The sequence below is a fragment of the Nerophis lumbriciformis genome, linkage group LG20 (assembly GCF_033978685.3).
Source record: "Nerophis lumbriciformis linkage group LG20, RoL_Nlum_v2.1, whole genome shotgun sequence".
In the NCBI taxonomy this organism is placed as follows: Eukaryota; Metazoa; Chordata; class Actinopteri; order Syngnathiformes; family Syngnathidae; genus Nerophis; species Nerophis lumbriciformis.
The window spans coordinates 26,901,651-26,917,778 of record NC_084567.2 but is presented as its reverse complement, the minus strand read 5'-3'; the positions used below and the strand labels follow the sequence as shown (position 1 = coordinate 26,917,778).

At 42.1% G+C, this 16,128-nt stretch overlaps 1 protein-coding gene and 1 long non-coding RNA gene across 2 annotated transcripts in view; one reads left to right on the top strand and one right to left on the bottom strand.

Annotated features, from left to right (window-relative positions):
- megf10 (multiple EGF-like-domains 10) overlaps nucleotides 1-16,128 on the bottom strand; it is a 122,677-nt gene that overhangs the window by 21,028 nt on the left and 85,521 nt on the right. The window contains exons 11-20 of the mRNA XM_061980720.2: nucleotides 15,797-15,917; nucleotides 13,460-13,623; nucleotides 13,277-13,379; nucleotides 13,051-13,197; nucleotides 7,190-7,324; nucleotides 6,054-6,182; nucleotides 5,826-5,954; nucleotides 4,039-4,167; nucleotides 1,163-1,291; nucleotides 870-1,094 (exon numbers count right to left, since the gene is read on the bottom strand). Of these exons, the coding sequence (XP_061836704.2) occupies nucleotides 870-1,094; nucleotides 1,163-1,291; nucleotides 4,039-4,167; nucleotides 5,826-5,954; nucleotides 6,054-6,182; nucleotides 7,190-7,324; nucleotides 13,051-13,197; nucleotides 13,277-13,379; nucleotides 13,460-13,623; nucleotides 15,797-15,917 (1,411 nt within the window). The remainder of the gene's footprint in view (nucleotides 1-869; nucleotides 1,095-1,162; nucleotides 1,292-4,038; nucleotides 4,168-5,825; nucleotides 5,955-6,053; nucleotides 6,183-7,189; nucleotides 7,325-13,050; nucleotides 13,198-13,276; nucleotides 13,380-13,459; nucleotides 13,624-15,796; nucleotides 15,918-16,128) is intronic.
- On the top strand, nucleotides 1,002-13,629 carry LOC133619597 (uncharacterized). The gene is made up of 3 exons (XR_009817443.1): nucleotides 1,002-1,032; nucleotides 13,420-13,505; nucleotides 13,569-13,629. It is a non-coding gene; the product is annotated as an uncharacterized lncRNA (long non-coding RNA).

Genomic DNA, 16,128 nt, shown 5'->3' with positions numbered 1-16,128 from the left:
GTGCCAACATGGCACTGCCATATTTATTATTGAAGTCACAAAGTGCATTATTTTTTTTAACATGCCTCAAAACAGCAGCTTGGAATTTGGGACATGAGGAGGTTGAGGTGGGCGGGGTTGAGGTGTGTGTGTGTGTGTGTGTGTGGGGGGGGGTGTATATTGTAGCGTCCCGGAAGGGTTAGTGCTGCAAGGGGTTCTGGCTATTTGTTCTGTTGTGTTTATTTTTTGTTACTGTGTGTATGTTCTCCCGAAATGTGTTTGTCATTCTTGTTTGGTGTGGGTTCACAGTGTGGCGCATATTTGTAACAGTGTTAAAGTTGTTTATACGGCCACCCTCAGTGTGACCTGTATGGCTGTTGACCAAGTTTGCTTGCATTCACTTTTGTGTGTGAAAAGCCGTAGATATTATGTGATTGGGCCGTCACGCAAAGGCAGTGCCTTTAAGGTTTATTGGCGCTCTGTACTTCTCCCGATATCGATAATTTCCGATATTACATTTTAAAGCATTTATCGGACATCTCTACTTAGAATTGAAGAAAGAACTTGTATAGGAAAGCGCAAAGGTCGTGTCAGTGTGGCGCTTTTCCTCTTCTCTGCTCAAAAGTCTTCAAAAAAGCTAAAAGTGATGTTAAAAGGTTAATGTATTAATTTCATTTGCCATATATTTGTATTTGGTATTGTTTTCTGCATGAACAACAATAAATATTCTCTGTAAAATGTTTCTTATATTCAGATTTTCGGGTTTCTGTCACTGATTGATGGGATTTTTGCTAAAAAAAACCTATAAGATTCGGACATGCTCTGCTCTTTTGGAAGGGACCACTAAGGAAAAGCGAGGTACACACCACTGTACAAGAAAGCATTATGACCTGTGATGGTGTAGTCAGCTGTCACTCTCATAGCAGGCGTGTAAGTTACTGCTGGCATGGCCGCTTCTTTTCCTTTCTGCTTCTTCCTATAGATGATGAAGAGGAGGAGGACGAAGAGCACCAGTAGTACCAGCACGATGATTGCCGCGATGGCGCCGATCTGGTAGGTGTCCACCTGCATGGCGGCACTCGTCAAAGTGTTGAGGCTGCCAATGACGACGGCGGCTGCAGATGGAAGGTCGAGGACACACAAAGTTATACATTAAATACAGTTAATAACTAGCTTGACTTACCTTGGTCACAACGGACCCCCTTCCAGCCTGGTTGGCAGTAGCATGTGCCAGTGATGTGATCACAGGTGGCGTTATTGAGACAGTTACACACCTGACGGCAGCCATAGCCATATGAACCAGAAGGACACTCTGTGGTAACAAAACAAGTCACGCTCAAAGGTAAATAAATAGCATTGATCGCATCAAGCATTGATATCAAATTGGAGTGCACACACAATGTCATCGTCATCTCTCGTTGCCCATCATCCATAATGCTTATGTGAGACAAGAACACACACTCTTGTATTCTGTGGATTCTAAATCGTGAAAAACTGCGAGCAGAGACAGCTAATAATATATATAATGGGGATTGATCTACAAACCCCAAAACCAATGAACTTGGCACCTTGCGTACATCGTAAATAAAAACAAAATACAATGATTTGCAAATCTTTTTCAACCTATATTCAATTGAATAGACTGCAAAGACAAGATACTTAACGTTCGAACTGGAAAACTCTGTTAATTTTTGCAAATATTAGCACATTTGGAATTTGATGCCTGCAACATGTTTCAAAAAAGCTGGCACAAGTGGCAAAAAAGACCGGGAAAGTTGAGGAATGCTCATCAAACACTTATTTGGAACATTCCACAGGCTAACTGGTGGGTGCCATGATTGGGTATAAAAACAGTTTCCATCAAATGCTCAGTCATTCACAAACAAGGATGGGGTGAGGGTCACCACTTTGTGAACAAATGCGAGAGCAAATTGTTGAACAGTTTAAAAACAACATTTCTCAATGAACTATTGCAGGGAATTTAGGGATTTCACCATCTACGGTCTGTAATATCAAAAGGTTCAGAGAATCTGGAGAAATCACTGCACGTAAGCGATGATATTACGGACCTTCGATCTTTCAGGCGGTACTGCATCAAAAAGTGACATCATTGTGTAAAGGATATCACCAGATGGGGCTCAGGAACACTTCAGAAAACCACTGTCAGTAACTACAGTTAGTCGCTACATCTGTAAGTGCAAGTTAAAACTCTACTATGCAAAGCGAAAGCCATTTATCAACAACACCCAGAAACGCCGCTGGCTTCGCTGAGCCCGAGCTCATCTAAGATGGACTGATGCAAAGTGGGAAAGTGCTCTGTGGTCTGACGAGTCCACATTTCATATTGTTTTTCGAAACTGTGGACGTCGTGTCCTCCGGAGCAAAGAGGAAAAGAACCATCCTGACTGGCACAAAGTTCAAAAGCCAGCATCTGTGATGGTATGGGGGTGTATTAGTGCCCAAGACATGGGTAACTTACACATCTGTGAAGGCACCATTATTGCTGAAAGGTATTAATATTTTTTCAGCAAGACAATGCCAAGCCACATGTTACAACATCGTGGCTTCATAGTAAAATAGTGCGGGTACTAGACTGGCCTGCCTGTAGTCCAGACCTGTCTCCCATTGAAAATGTGTGGTGCAATATGAAGCCTAAAACACCACAACGGAGATACCGGACTGTTGAACAACTTAAGCTGTACATCAAGCAAGAATGGGAAAGAATTCCATCTGAAAAGCTTAAAAAATTTGTCTCCTCAGTTCTCAAACGTTTACTGAGTGTTGTTAAAAGGAAAGGCCATGTAACACAGTGGTAAAAATGCCCCTGTGACAACTTTTTTGCAATGTGTTGCTGCCATTAAATTCTAAGTTAATGATTATTTGCAAAAAAAAAATTAAGTTTCTCAGTTCAAACATTAAATATCTTGTCGTTGCAGTCTATACAATTGAATATAAGTTGAAAAGGATTTGCAAATCATTGTGTTCTGTTTTTATTTACTATTTACACAACGTGCCAACTTTGCTGGCTTTGGGTTTTGTATTTTGCCTATAACTCAATAAAAAAAAACATCCAGAAATCGGCAGCAATGCTCCACTTACATGCTGTAGCCTGCATATTAACCAAGTTGTCGCAACATTGTTATTGTAGAAGCTAACACAGACAAACGACTTTTCTGGCGTAGTGACACAGCGCCTTGCTCACAGCACCTTATTCCCACTACTCCTCCGGCCACTGGCGACATTGTAAGTAAATAAGTTTTGTCGATGACTCTTTTTGCAATAGTGCTATATGATACCACTCCAAGGAATAGTGGCAAACACAGAAAATGCTCTCAATGGTATTGTTGACGGAAGTAGTGTTTGTTGCTATGCATACTGTGAAATCAATGTGGCCACCTTAGAAGTTAAAGTAGTGCTTAAAATGACAAAAATACTGTAAATATTACATTTTATCACACCTGTGTCTGTTACTACATTATATATGTACTTAGAGCATGTATATAAACATTGTTGGCGGTTTTTGGATGCTTTTTAGAGGGCTTTATCAGGCGGAATATATGAATCCCTATTACCTGCATGGTTAGCTGCCTCGTGCTGGCAGTTTTTTACTATTTAGAATGCACAGAAAAGGAAAAGAGCTGTATATGATCCATCCATCTATCCATTTTCTACCGTTTGTCCCTTTTTGGGGTCGCGAGGGTGCTGGAGCCTATCTCAGCTGCATTCGGGCGGAAGGCGGGGTACACCCTGGACAAGTTGCCACCTCATCGCAGGGCCAACACAGATAGACAGACAACATTCACACACTTGGGCCAATTTAGTGTTGCCAATCAACCTATCCCCAGGTGCATGTCTTTGGCGGTGGGAGGATGCTGGAGTATCCGGAGGGAACCCACACAGTCACGGGGAGAACATGCAAGAACATGAAAGATCCCGAGCCCGGGATCGAACCCAGGACTACTCAGGACCTTCGTATTGTGAGGCACATGCACTAACCCCTGTTCCACCGTGCTGCCCGCTGTACATGATATTTAGGATTAAACAACTATTATTACATACTTTGTTCGCAATGCTGTCCCATAAAGCCAGTGCGACAGGTGCATTGTCCAGAGTTGTGGTCGCAGTCTGCTCCATTCCTGCATTGGCATGTCTGTGAACAATCTTTGCCATAAAACCCCAAAGGACAACCTGAAAAAGGGAGCCATCACATTTTATAGGAGACAAAACATTTACAGAATGCTTTCTCAGAGACCATCAAATGACTAGAGTGGTACCTCAGGATACGACTGCTCCATCTGGCAAGTTTTTCTGGATATGAGTTGTCTCTCGGCTAATTGATACGATTAAAAATGAGGGGTTATGAGCCTCCCCGCTGCTAGTTGGTGTAGTGAATGTCACAGTGAGCCCCGTAATGAGCGTCCAAAACATCGTCTTACTTGCTCACATTAGCTTATAGCTAGAGATGGACATACTTTTGGCAATATAGTGTATTTGGCCACCCATCCAAATGATCAGAATCAAGTGTCCTAATCACTTGGCCCGGCCACAGGTGTATAAAATCAAGCACGGCGACTGTTTCTACAAACATTTGTGAAAGAATGGGCCGCTCTCAGGAGCTCAGTGATTTTCAGCATGGAACTGTCATAGGATGCCACCTGTGCAACAAATCCAGTCGTGAAATTTCCTCCCTCCTAAATATTCCAAAGTCAACTGTCGGCTTTATTATAAGAAAATGGAAGAGCTTGGGAACAACAGCAACTCAGCCACCAAGTGGTAGGCCATGTAAACTGACAGAGAGGGGTCAGCGGATGCTGAAGCGCATAGTGCAAAGAGGTCGCCGACTTTCTGCACAGTCAGTTGCTACAGAGCTCCAAACTTCATGTGACCTTCCAATTAGCCCACGTACAGTACGCAGAGCGCTTCATGGAATGGGTTTCCATGGCCACGCGTTCTCTGGAGTGATGAATCCCGCTTTTCCATCTGGCAATCTGATGGACGAGTCTGGGTTTGGAGGTTGCCAGGAGAACGGTACATTTCGGACTGCATTGGGCCGAGAGTGAAATTTGGTGGAGGAGGAATTATGGTGTGGGGTTGTTTTTCAGAAGACGGGCTTGGCCCCTTAGTTCCAGTGAAAGGAACGTTGAATGCTCCAAGATAGGAATGGGATGGCACTTCAAGTTCATATGTGAGTCAAGGCAGGTGGCCAAATACTTTTGGCAATATAGTGTAACTTTGTTTTTCCAAGCATGGGAAGAAGAAAGTGAGTGTGAAGTACAGTGCAAAGAAGAAGAAGAAGAAGCGGATGATACTCGTTGAATTAAAGAAATATATCATCAAAACATGAGTGTTTAGCTAGCTAACTTGGTGAAGCAGTTGAAGCGTTGCACCGTTAGTCTGCGCCATAATTAAAGCAGAATGTGTCGATAACGCTAGCCTAGGATGTAGAAATAATCATCCATGAAAATATGGAGAAGCTGCTGATGGTGTGTTTGACGGAGAATCAACATTGGCAGAAGCTACCATATAAGTCCACTCTCCAAGGTAAACACTGTACATTATTATTACGTTTCTTGATAAAACTACTGCAGTTGTTTGTGAAACATTCTATTGTATTGTTTTTTTGTACAATATTTTTTGCTGTATGGGGGCAAGCACCAATTAAATGGATTTTGATTAATTTTCTATGGGCGACGCTGTCACAGAAACAATTAAACTCATAACCAGAGGTACCACTGTATTTGGGTAGTAAGACTTGATTGAAGGGTTACGATCACAATTGAGTTTTGGCTAAGTGAAGTCATTTGTTGGGATTGTTAGGTGCAAAAAATAGTTGGTATGCGACTGACGTTGTGTGCAATAAAGGCCGGTCCATCCCGGGGTGCACTTGCATTCTCCATCGTAAGCACTGCAACGAGCTCCATTGTGGCAGTTACACGTGTGGATGCAGTCTGGCCCCCACTGTCTAGGCGGACATGCTGCAAAACAGTAATAAAAAAAAAAAAATCAAGCATTATCAAATGTAGTGCAACAGACAAACCTATTTAACAGTGCTTAATTGAAGTAAGTGAACTGACGCTGTGAACAGTCACTGGCGATCCATCCTGGAAAACACTGGCAGGATCCATCGATGGGGTTACAGGTGCCATTGTTGGTGCACCTGCAGCTCAAGGTGCACTTCTTACCATAGTAACCACTGGGACACACTGCACATAAGTCACATCATGCAATTGTCAGCGGTGTTTCTTAATGACAGAAGTGCTGCCGCTACACAGGGATAAAAAGTATGTATAGATTTGAAGAGTTTTGTTTAGATCAGGGGTCAGCAACTTGCAGCTCTTTAGATGTGGGAAAAATACAAACAAATGCAACAGTTTGTTTACATGTAAAATTTTCCACTTTTTGTCTCATTTTTTCCACCAAACGTTTTATGCTGTGCGTGAATGCACAAAGGTGCGCTTTGTTGGTGTTATTGACTGGTTGGAGTGCTAATCAGACATATTTGGTCAGAGCATGACTGCAAGCTAATCAATGCTAACATGCTATTTAGGCTAGGTGTATGTACATATTGCATCATCGTGCCTCATTTGTAGGTGTATTTGAGCTCATTTAATATCCTTTACTTTTATCCTCTTTGTATATAATTTATATTTGCATGTCTCATGACACATTATCTGTATGTAATATTGGCTGCATTTCTGATAGTTGTTTGTGTGCCATGTTGTTCCAGACCACAGCAAACATGACCTAACTCGCCAAAGATTATAATAAATCTATTAAAAAAAGACAGCCTGCCATTTCCTTTAACTTGGAGCAAACATCTATACCTTTGGCCATTAAAAGCCAGTAATTTCCAGGAATTATCTCACCCTCTGAGTAACCTCTGATTTACTAATGGTTTCTAATGTTGTAAAAATGTGTAGAATAAATATTACATTTCATCATTTCTGTCAATGAAGATTTGCTTCAGCCTGCGACATATAGACATTTTGATAGTAGGCTAATATAGCTAATATAGACACTTATGTCATGTGTTGCCTTCATTATAAGACATACTTACGGCTTTTAATTTTTTGCGGCTCCAGACATATTATTTTTTGTATTTTTGGTCCAATATGGCTCTTTCAACGTTTTGGGTTGCCGACCCCTGGTTTAGATTAATGGCTTTCACTTTTTGGTGCAGGTTTGGTATAAAAAGTAGGTCTCAGCTCACCCTCATTGCAAAGTGCTCCCTTGAAGCCGGGGAGACAGTCACACTGGCTGCTTACATGGTGACACGGTCCATTGCTGTGGACGCACTGCGGACATGTCTGACTACAACGGTGACCAAAGTAACCCGGGGAGCAGACTGCAAAGACAAAGATTGGATAATGTAACTCATGTAATAGTACAGCAAAAACAATCCACTCAATATTTATAACTGTTAGGGACGGGCACCAAAGGTGGTACTTTTAGAGGTACCGACTGAATTCCGCTCGGGTACTGATTGACATAAAATTAAACGCTACCGTATTTTGATATCTTTGTTGCATGTGGCGTCACGTGCGGTTGCAGACTCGGCATCAGCTCAAACACTTGGCTGGAAAACAAGCACTCAAAGTGGACTGCCTCTCGGTAATGTTACACTTTTTCATGTCAACAAAAGTAAAGTCCAATATCAGATCGGGACACCACTAAATTTAACACCTCAAATTTGGTGATGAAAACTACAATCAGGAGTCATGTTACAATCAAACAGCTGGTGTGATAAGTCCAATACTTAAGTTATGAACACTTTGTAGGACACAACAAACGACAAGACTGACTATTCAACTTCATGGCAAAGACTACTTTCTGACTACAGCAACACACTATAGCCTATACACTACTGCCATCTAATGTCTTGAATTTACAACTGCATGTAAAATCTATATAATACTTGCAAATGAGACCCAAGAGAGTAAGAAAATAAGATATAACAACTGGACAGCATAGTTATCAGCTCAGTTTTAAATGCGAAATTTAAAAAAACAGATTTGATTAACCAACAATTAAAATGTATTGAAGGGGAACATTATCACAATTTCAGAATGGTTAAAACCATTAAAAATCAGTTCCCAGTGGCTTATTATATTTTTCGAAGTTTTTTTCAAAATTTTACCCATCACGCAATATCCCTAAAAAAAGCTTCTAAGTGCCTGATTTTAACCATCGTTATAAACCCCCGGTCATTTTCCTGTGACGTCACATAGTGAAGCCAACACAAACAAACATGGCGGAAAGAACAGCAAGCTATAGCGACATTAGCTCGGATTCAGACTCGGATTTCAGCGGTTTAAGCGATTCAACAGATTACGAATGTATTGAAACGGATGGTTGTAGTGTGGAGGCAGGTAGCGAAAACTAAATTGAAGAAGAAACTGAAGCTATTGAGCCATATCGGTTTGAACCGTATGCAAGCGAAACCGACAAAAACGACACAACAGCCAGCGACACGGGAGAAAGCGAGGACGAATTCGGCGATCGCCTTCTAACCAACGATTGGTATGTGTTTGTTTGGCATTAAAGGAAACTAACAACTATGAACTAGGTTTACAGCATATGAAATACATCTGGCAACAACATGCACTTTGAGAGTGCAGACAGCCCAATTTTCATCAATTAATATATTCTGTAGACATACCCTCATCCGCGCTCTTTTCCTGAAAGCTGATCTGTCCAGTTTAAGGGACGTGTGAGCCAAGACATCCAGGGGGTTTAGCTCGCTCGTCTGCGGGAACAAACTGCCGCCATTGCTTGCCGTGCTACCGAGGTCCTTTGTCCCTGAATTGCTCACACACTCCGGCAGATTCAATGGGGGTCTGGCGGCAGATTTCTTTGACTTTATCGTTGGAAATGCATCTGCTTTGAGTGTCGCAGGATATCCACACATTCTTGCCATCTCTGTCGTAGCATAGCTTTCGTCGGTAAAGTGTGCGGAACAAGCGTCCAATTTCTTGCCACTTTCGCATCTTTGGGCCACCGGTGCAACTTGAATCCGTCCCTGTTCGTGTTGTTACACCCTCCGACAACACACCGACGAGGCATGATGTCTCCAAGGTACGGAAAACAGTCGAAAAAACAGAAAATAACTGAGCTGATTTGACTCGGTGTTTGAGAAAATGGCGGATTGCTTCCCGATGTGACGTCACGTTGTGACGTCATCGCTCCGAGAGCGAATATTAGAAAGGCGTTTAATTCGCCAAAAAAATCCCCCATTTAGAGTTTGGAAATCGGTTAAAAAAATATATGGTCTTTTTTTCTGCAACATCAAGGTATATATTGACGCTTACATAGGTCTGGTGATAATGTTCCCCTTTAACAGAAACACACACAAATGCAAAAAAATGTGTGTTAATTCCCAGGTACAGAAAATCAGTACCAAATCGGTTCAAATGTGATTCCTAATAACTCATATATACTGCAAGCATGGGAAGAAGTACAACTCTGTATAATAAGAGTTGAAAGAAGCACCATCGACATGATTTTCAGCCTACAGCAGATTCAGGAAAAGTGTATTGAGCAGAACATGCCTCTATGTTTTTTGTGGACTTTACCAAGGCGTTTGATACGGTGTCAAGAGAAGGCCTCTGGATTGTGCTAAAGAAGCAAATGGCATAAAGCAAGGGCGTGTGCAAATCCAACCCTATTTTTAATTTATCTCTCCACAATGAGAAGTAGCCTTCAGAGACTGTCAGGATGGCATCTACATCCAGACAAGGCATGATGCTTTTAAAGCAAAGACTCGTACCACCCGACAGCTCGTGAGGGAGCTCCTTTTTGCAGATGACAGTGTTCTGGTTGCTCACACTCCGGAAGGCATCCAAAAACTTGCAGACGTTTTTGCCAGGGTGGCTACTCAATTTAGTCTAAAGATCAACATCAAGAAGACCAAGTCTCCACCAACCAACGAAACTGGTCAATCCCCCTCCAACCGCACAGACCATCACCATAAATTGAGAGCCTTTGCTCCACTGCACAGACTTCAAGTATCTGGGAGGCATTGTCTCAGAACTGGTCGTATGGAGAATTAAATTTAGTCAAGGATGGGAAATGCGAGGGATGCTTTCCGCAGACTCCATGATCGATTATGGAAAAGAAAACATGTCAAAATTCACGTAAAGTGCAAGGTGTGCTATCAAAGCTACTGTACGGTGGCGAAACCTGGGCTGTCTATCGCAGACAAGTCAAAAAGCTCCACGCATACATGATGAGACATCTGAGATACATCATGAACATCAGATGGATGGACAAAGTCACCAACAACGAGATTCTGAGCCGTACTGGGCTTCCAACGATGTCTGACATCCTCAGTGGGAAAAACCTCCGCTGGCTGGGTCACGTCTATTGAATGAACCACGACCAACTACCACGCCAACTGCTATACTCCCAGTCATCTGAAGGGAGCCGGAATAAGGGGAGAACACGCCTCTGCTTCAAAGATGTGGCTGCGAGGAACATGAAAGCCTTTGACATCAATCGCCTTCAATGGCAGACGATGGCAAGAGACAGAACAACCTGGAGGTCATTTACATGCACCAAAGCACATTCAAGAAATCGAACAGTCCTAGTCGAATCCGACTGACTGCATGAGGGAGATATGTAGATCTATACTGTCACATAATTGTGACACACAAAGGCACGAACACACACAAACATTCATCCATTTTCTACCGCTTGTCACTCTCGTGGTCGCGAGGGGGCGTGGAGCTGGAGCCTATCCCAGCTGCATTCGGGGGGGCGTACACCTTGGACAAGTCGCCACCTCATCACAGGGCCAACACAGATGAATGGACAACGTTCTCACACTAGGGCCAATTTAGTGTTGCCAATCAGCCTATCCCCAGGTGCATGTCTTTGGAGGTGGGAGGAAGCCGAAGTACCCGGAGGGAACCCCCGCAGTCACGGTAGAACATGCAAACCCCTGGGAACCGAACCCAGGATCTCCTCGCTGTGAGGCACGAGCACTAACCACTGCCCAACTGTGCTGTCTGTATATTAAGTGATGATATAAATAAACTATAATCAATTCAACAAAATGCATTGAAACCCACAACTAGGAGTGTCCCGATACGATATTGCTATCAGTCCAATATCAGTAAAAATCTGACTACCGTATTTGCGGAGTATAAGTCGCTCCGGAGTATAAGTCGCCACCGGCCGAAAATGCATAATAAAGAAGGAAAAAAAACATATATAAGTCGCATTTTTTGGGGAAATTTATTTGATAAAACCCAACACCAAGAATAGACATTTGAAAGGCAATTTAAAATAAATAAAGAATAGTGAACAACAGGCTGAATAAGTGTACGTTATATGACGCATAAATAACCAACTGAGAACGTGCCTGGTATGTTAACGTAACATATTATGGTAAGAGTCATTCAAATAACTATAACATATAGAACATGCTATATGTTTACCAAACAATCTGTCACTCCTAATCGCTAAATCCCATGAAATCTTATACGTCTAGTCTCTTACGTGAATGAGCTAAATAATAATATTTGATATTTTACGGTAATGTGTTAATAATTTCACACAAGTCGCTCCTGAGTATAAGTCGCACCCCCGGCCAAACTATGAAAAAAACTGTGACTTATAGTCCGAAAAATACGGTATATCAGCTTGCATGTAAACTATCTGATACAGCCAGTTAACATCTAAATGTCCTGTATTTTTAGTAAAATTATCATTTATTTTATATAAACTATAATTCATTCAACAAAATGCAATAAAACCCACAACTCGGAGTGTCCCGATACGATTTTGATATCAGTCCAATATCAGTAAAAATCTGACTATATCAGCTTGGATGTAAACTCTCTAATACAGCCAGTTGACACCTACATGTCCTGTATTTTAGTAAAGTAATTTACAAAAGGTAAACATGGTAAGATATAGGCTACTAGGAGCTAGCAGCTACACAACAGCTAAGCACACAATAGCACACAAGCTAAACATACATAATAAGTGTCCTTAATAGAAAAAGACTGCAGCACATCTGTCAAGTTAAACAGGAAACCTATAATTATAGTTGCATATTACTTACATATACAAAGTCTTCAAGGCGAAGCATATTAGAAAGTATCCAGTAACAAACGTGTCTGCATCATTCAATTAACTGCATCCTGAGCTTAACTCAATGAATTACTGTGACCACTTGGTGTTGCCAAACACAAATGACCACTCCAATTCAATTTAAAGACATCCATCCATCCATCCATTTTCTACCGCTTATTCCTTCGGGGTGGCGGGGGGCGCTGGAGCCTATCTCAGCTACAATCGGGCGGAAGGCGGGGTACACCCTGGACAAGTCGCCACCTCATCGCAGGGCCAACACAGATAGACAGACAACATTCACACTCACATTCACACACTAGGGCCAATTTAGTGTTGCCAATCAACTTATCCCCAGGTGCATGTCTTTGGAGGTGGGAGGAAGCCGGAGTACCCGGAGGGAACCCACGCAGTCACGGGGAGAACATGCAAACTCCACACAGAAAGATCCCGAGCCTGGGATTGAACCCCAGACTACTCAGCACCTTCGTATTGTGAGGCAGATGCACTAACCCCTCTCCCACCGTGCTGCACAGCATTAGTCCATTCCAGACGGTTAAAAATAAATAGATTAGATTAGTGATCATGCCTTTTCTAACATGCCTCACTATAAAATGAATAAAATATGTCCTAGGATTCAACCTGATATCCTATCGGATTATATCGGTATTGGCCAATACTCTAAGCTGCCATATTGGTATCGCTTCGTAAGGGAAAAAGTTGTATTGGAACATTTATCCACATACTGACATACTGTCATAATAATCACAGCAAAATGTGCAACAAAACATGCTTGTGAATGCTATGTTTTGTGGCAAACTACTGTAAATGTGATAAACATTGCAAATAAATACAATATGAAATGAGGGCGGAATAATTTTGAGTGCTACTGTATTCCACTTGTTGTCTCATTGAAGGCTGGATATCACAGTCAATGTATTTTGGGGGCTCCACTAAAAATGTCATATATTGAACAAAACTTGTGGAATGACATACTCCTCTGACAGGTGGTGCCTCTGAATCCTGGCGCACACTCACAGGTTCCCTCATCTGGAGTGCAAGACGCTCCATTCTTGCAGTGGCAGGCAAGTGAGCAGTTTGGGCCCCAGCGGCCCTCTGCACACACACTGTCACAATGGATACCTGCCCACAAACAAACATACACAACAATGTCATCAATGAAGGGTTTTGTGTCCTGACAATGACATCCATTGTCCTTTACCTGTCCAACCAGGCAGGCAGCGGCAGTGTCCGGTGGAGTGATGACATCCGTCGGCATGACTGCAGTCACAGCGCTCTTTACAGCTGAGACCATAGGTACCGTCCTAAAGGAGACTTGTTATTTTCTATTTCTGTGTGTTATAGTCATTTGAGAGAAAGTTTTGAAGACTTCCGGTGTTCCGACCTGGCAATGGAGTTCACATCTCTGGCCTCTCCAGCCTGCCGCACAGGTACAGTGACCAGTCACAGCATCACATGCACCTCTATTTCCACACAAACACGTCATGTTGCAGCCGAGACCCCACGTACCACTGGGACAATTGATGGAGCAGTCCACTCCATGCCACCCTGGTTAAAGCAGGTATGTCATTATTAAGAGCAATGCAACACAGTATGTTAATTTCTTATTCATAATGTACAATGAAATGTGCCCTCTGCAATAAATTTTGTATTAAGGTACTGGGTTGCCCCAGTGTGTCCCATAATACCGTAGGAACCATATCCAGATCTTTCATCAAAACCTTGTCAGGGAACGAGTTTCAAATTGCTGTGAAGTAGAACAGTCCCCTCTCGCCACATCGCGCTTCAAATATTACGTTTTAAAATGAGTTTTATGTATGTATTGTATGCATTACTGATAAGTATTTGTATTTGTCGTTCGACAAAAATTACAGATATCCGATAATATCGATATTATCGGCCGATAAATGCTTTAAAATGTAATATCGGAAATTATCTGTATTGCTTTCAAAAAGTAAAATGTATGACTTTTTAAAACGGCGCTGTACGGAGTGGTACACGGACGTAGGGAGAAGTACAGAGCAGTTGCGTCTCCCAGTCATACTAACCAACCCTCCCGATTTTACCGGGAGACTCACGAATTTCAGTGCCCCTGCCGAAAATCTCCCGGGGCAACCATTCTCCCGAATTTCTCCCAGACAACAATATTGGAGGCGTGCCTTAAAGGCACTGCCTTTGCGTGCCGGCCCAATCACATAATATCTACGGCTTTACACACACACAAGTGAATGCCATACGGGTCACACTGAGGGTGGCCGTATAAACAACTTTAACACTGTTACAAATATGCGCCACACTGTGAACCCACACCAAACAAGAATGACAAACACATTTCGGGAGAACATCCGCACCGTAACACAACAGAAACACAACAGAGAAATACCCAGAACCCCTTGTAGCACTAACTCTTCCGGGGCGCTGCAATATACACCCCCTGCTACCCCCTAGCCCCCACCTTAACCCCGCCCCCCCGTGTTAATTCCACGACTGTATATATCGTATCGGTTGATATTGGAATCGGTAATTAAGAGTTGGACAATATCGGAATATCGTCAAAAATGCCATTATCAGACATCTCTAATAAAAATATTCACAGAAGAAACAACAACACCCGGCTAATCTTGTTGTTATCTTTACTGCGACAATCAAGTTTATTAACTTTTTGATGCACTTCATCTTCATCTCCTGCCTCATCAATAAAAATATCTCCACATTGGTTAGCCATAAATGTGAGCGATATCGAAAGACGAGGTGCTAGCATGCTATTTAATGCTAACAAAACTGCTATTAGCTGTCCAGGCTAAAGCTTAGTGGAAATAAACTCTGTTGATTCACCTCATCTTCAACATCATCAGCTCCACATGACATTGGTGAGCCGTTGGCGTGAGCGATGTGGAGTGACAACGTGGAACACCTAATGCTAACAACACTGAATGCTAACAACACGGCTAATGGTTGTAGCTGCAACTGTCAAGTTGGCCAATTTTTGGCAGAACAACTTACGCCTGTGGTTTCATCACATGGAAGCCCAGTCCTAACTTAGAGGAATTACCCAGGATGTTAGTTAAGGCTGCACAATGAATCAAATTTTCATCGTGATCACGATTAAATGAGGGTGATCGCCGGCAATATTACGTTAACTGATGGACCCCAGAAGGATGTTCCAATAGCAGCAGAAGTGCACTTTTTGGACAGCTGTATTATTTTCAGTTTTGTGCCCAAGGGACTGATTTTATTTAACACCATATTATTATTTATATACCTATAGTGATCACAGAGACAAGTTGTTTTTGTGTTACTGTATATATTTGTTTTTCTGAAAAATCCCACTTAATATACTTTGGGTAACAACAGTCAATATTTATTTATTTATTTATTTTATTTTATTTATTTCTTATAAAATAAAAGTGAGCTTTTGTTAAACCAAATATGGTGTTTTTTTCCCCTATATACAACAACTCTGGATTCGATAAGAGAATCGATAAGGAATCGGTTCGATAAGAGGATTCGATAATGGGCTCGAACTCGATAATTTCTTATCAAACATCATCCCTAATATTAACATTTAAAAAGCAGGGTCCGCTGCATATCAATTAAAGTACTTTCACAACCAACAATCAGCCAACCACCAGGGAGCGAGCGAAAGACAGTGGACTCGTGTGATTCTTTAGAATAAAAGAATAAAAATATGTTAGAGTTATCTTATTGTTCTTCAGCTCACCTGGTTTACAGAAGCAGGACCCATCCACAGGTGAGCATTGAGCTCCATTCTTACAGTTACAGGTGGAGGAGCATTTGGCTCCATGAGATCCTTCTGGGCACGGCACTGAGCAGTCCAAAGCCTGAAAAAAATGAAGCACGACTAGATCAGGGGCGACTTCTCTAATTCTGGCTGACAATTTTTGTGCATTTAAGCCAATAATAATACCGTGTTGTGCCACTAGTTAGGGGTTATGACATGTAAGGTGCCAATGTAAATGCCTAATATAACACTTTAATCAAGCCTAGACTATATATCTATGATGCTCTCTATTTGTAATGTTTTAACTCGGC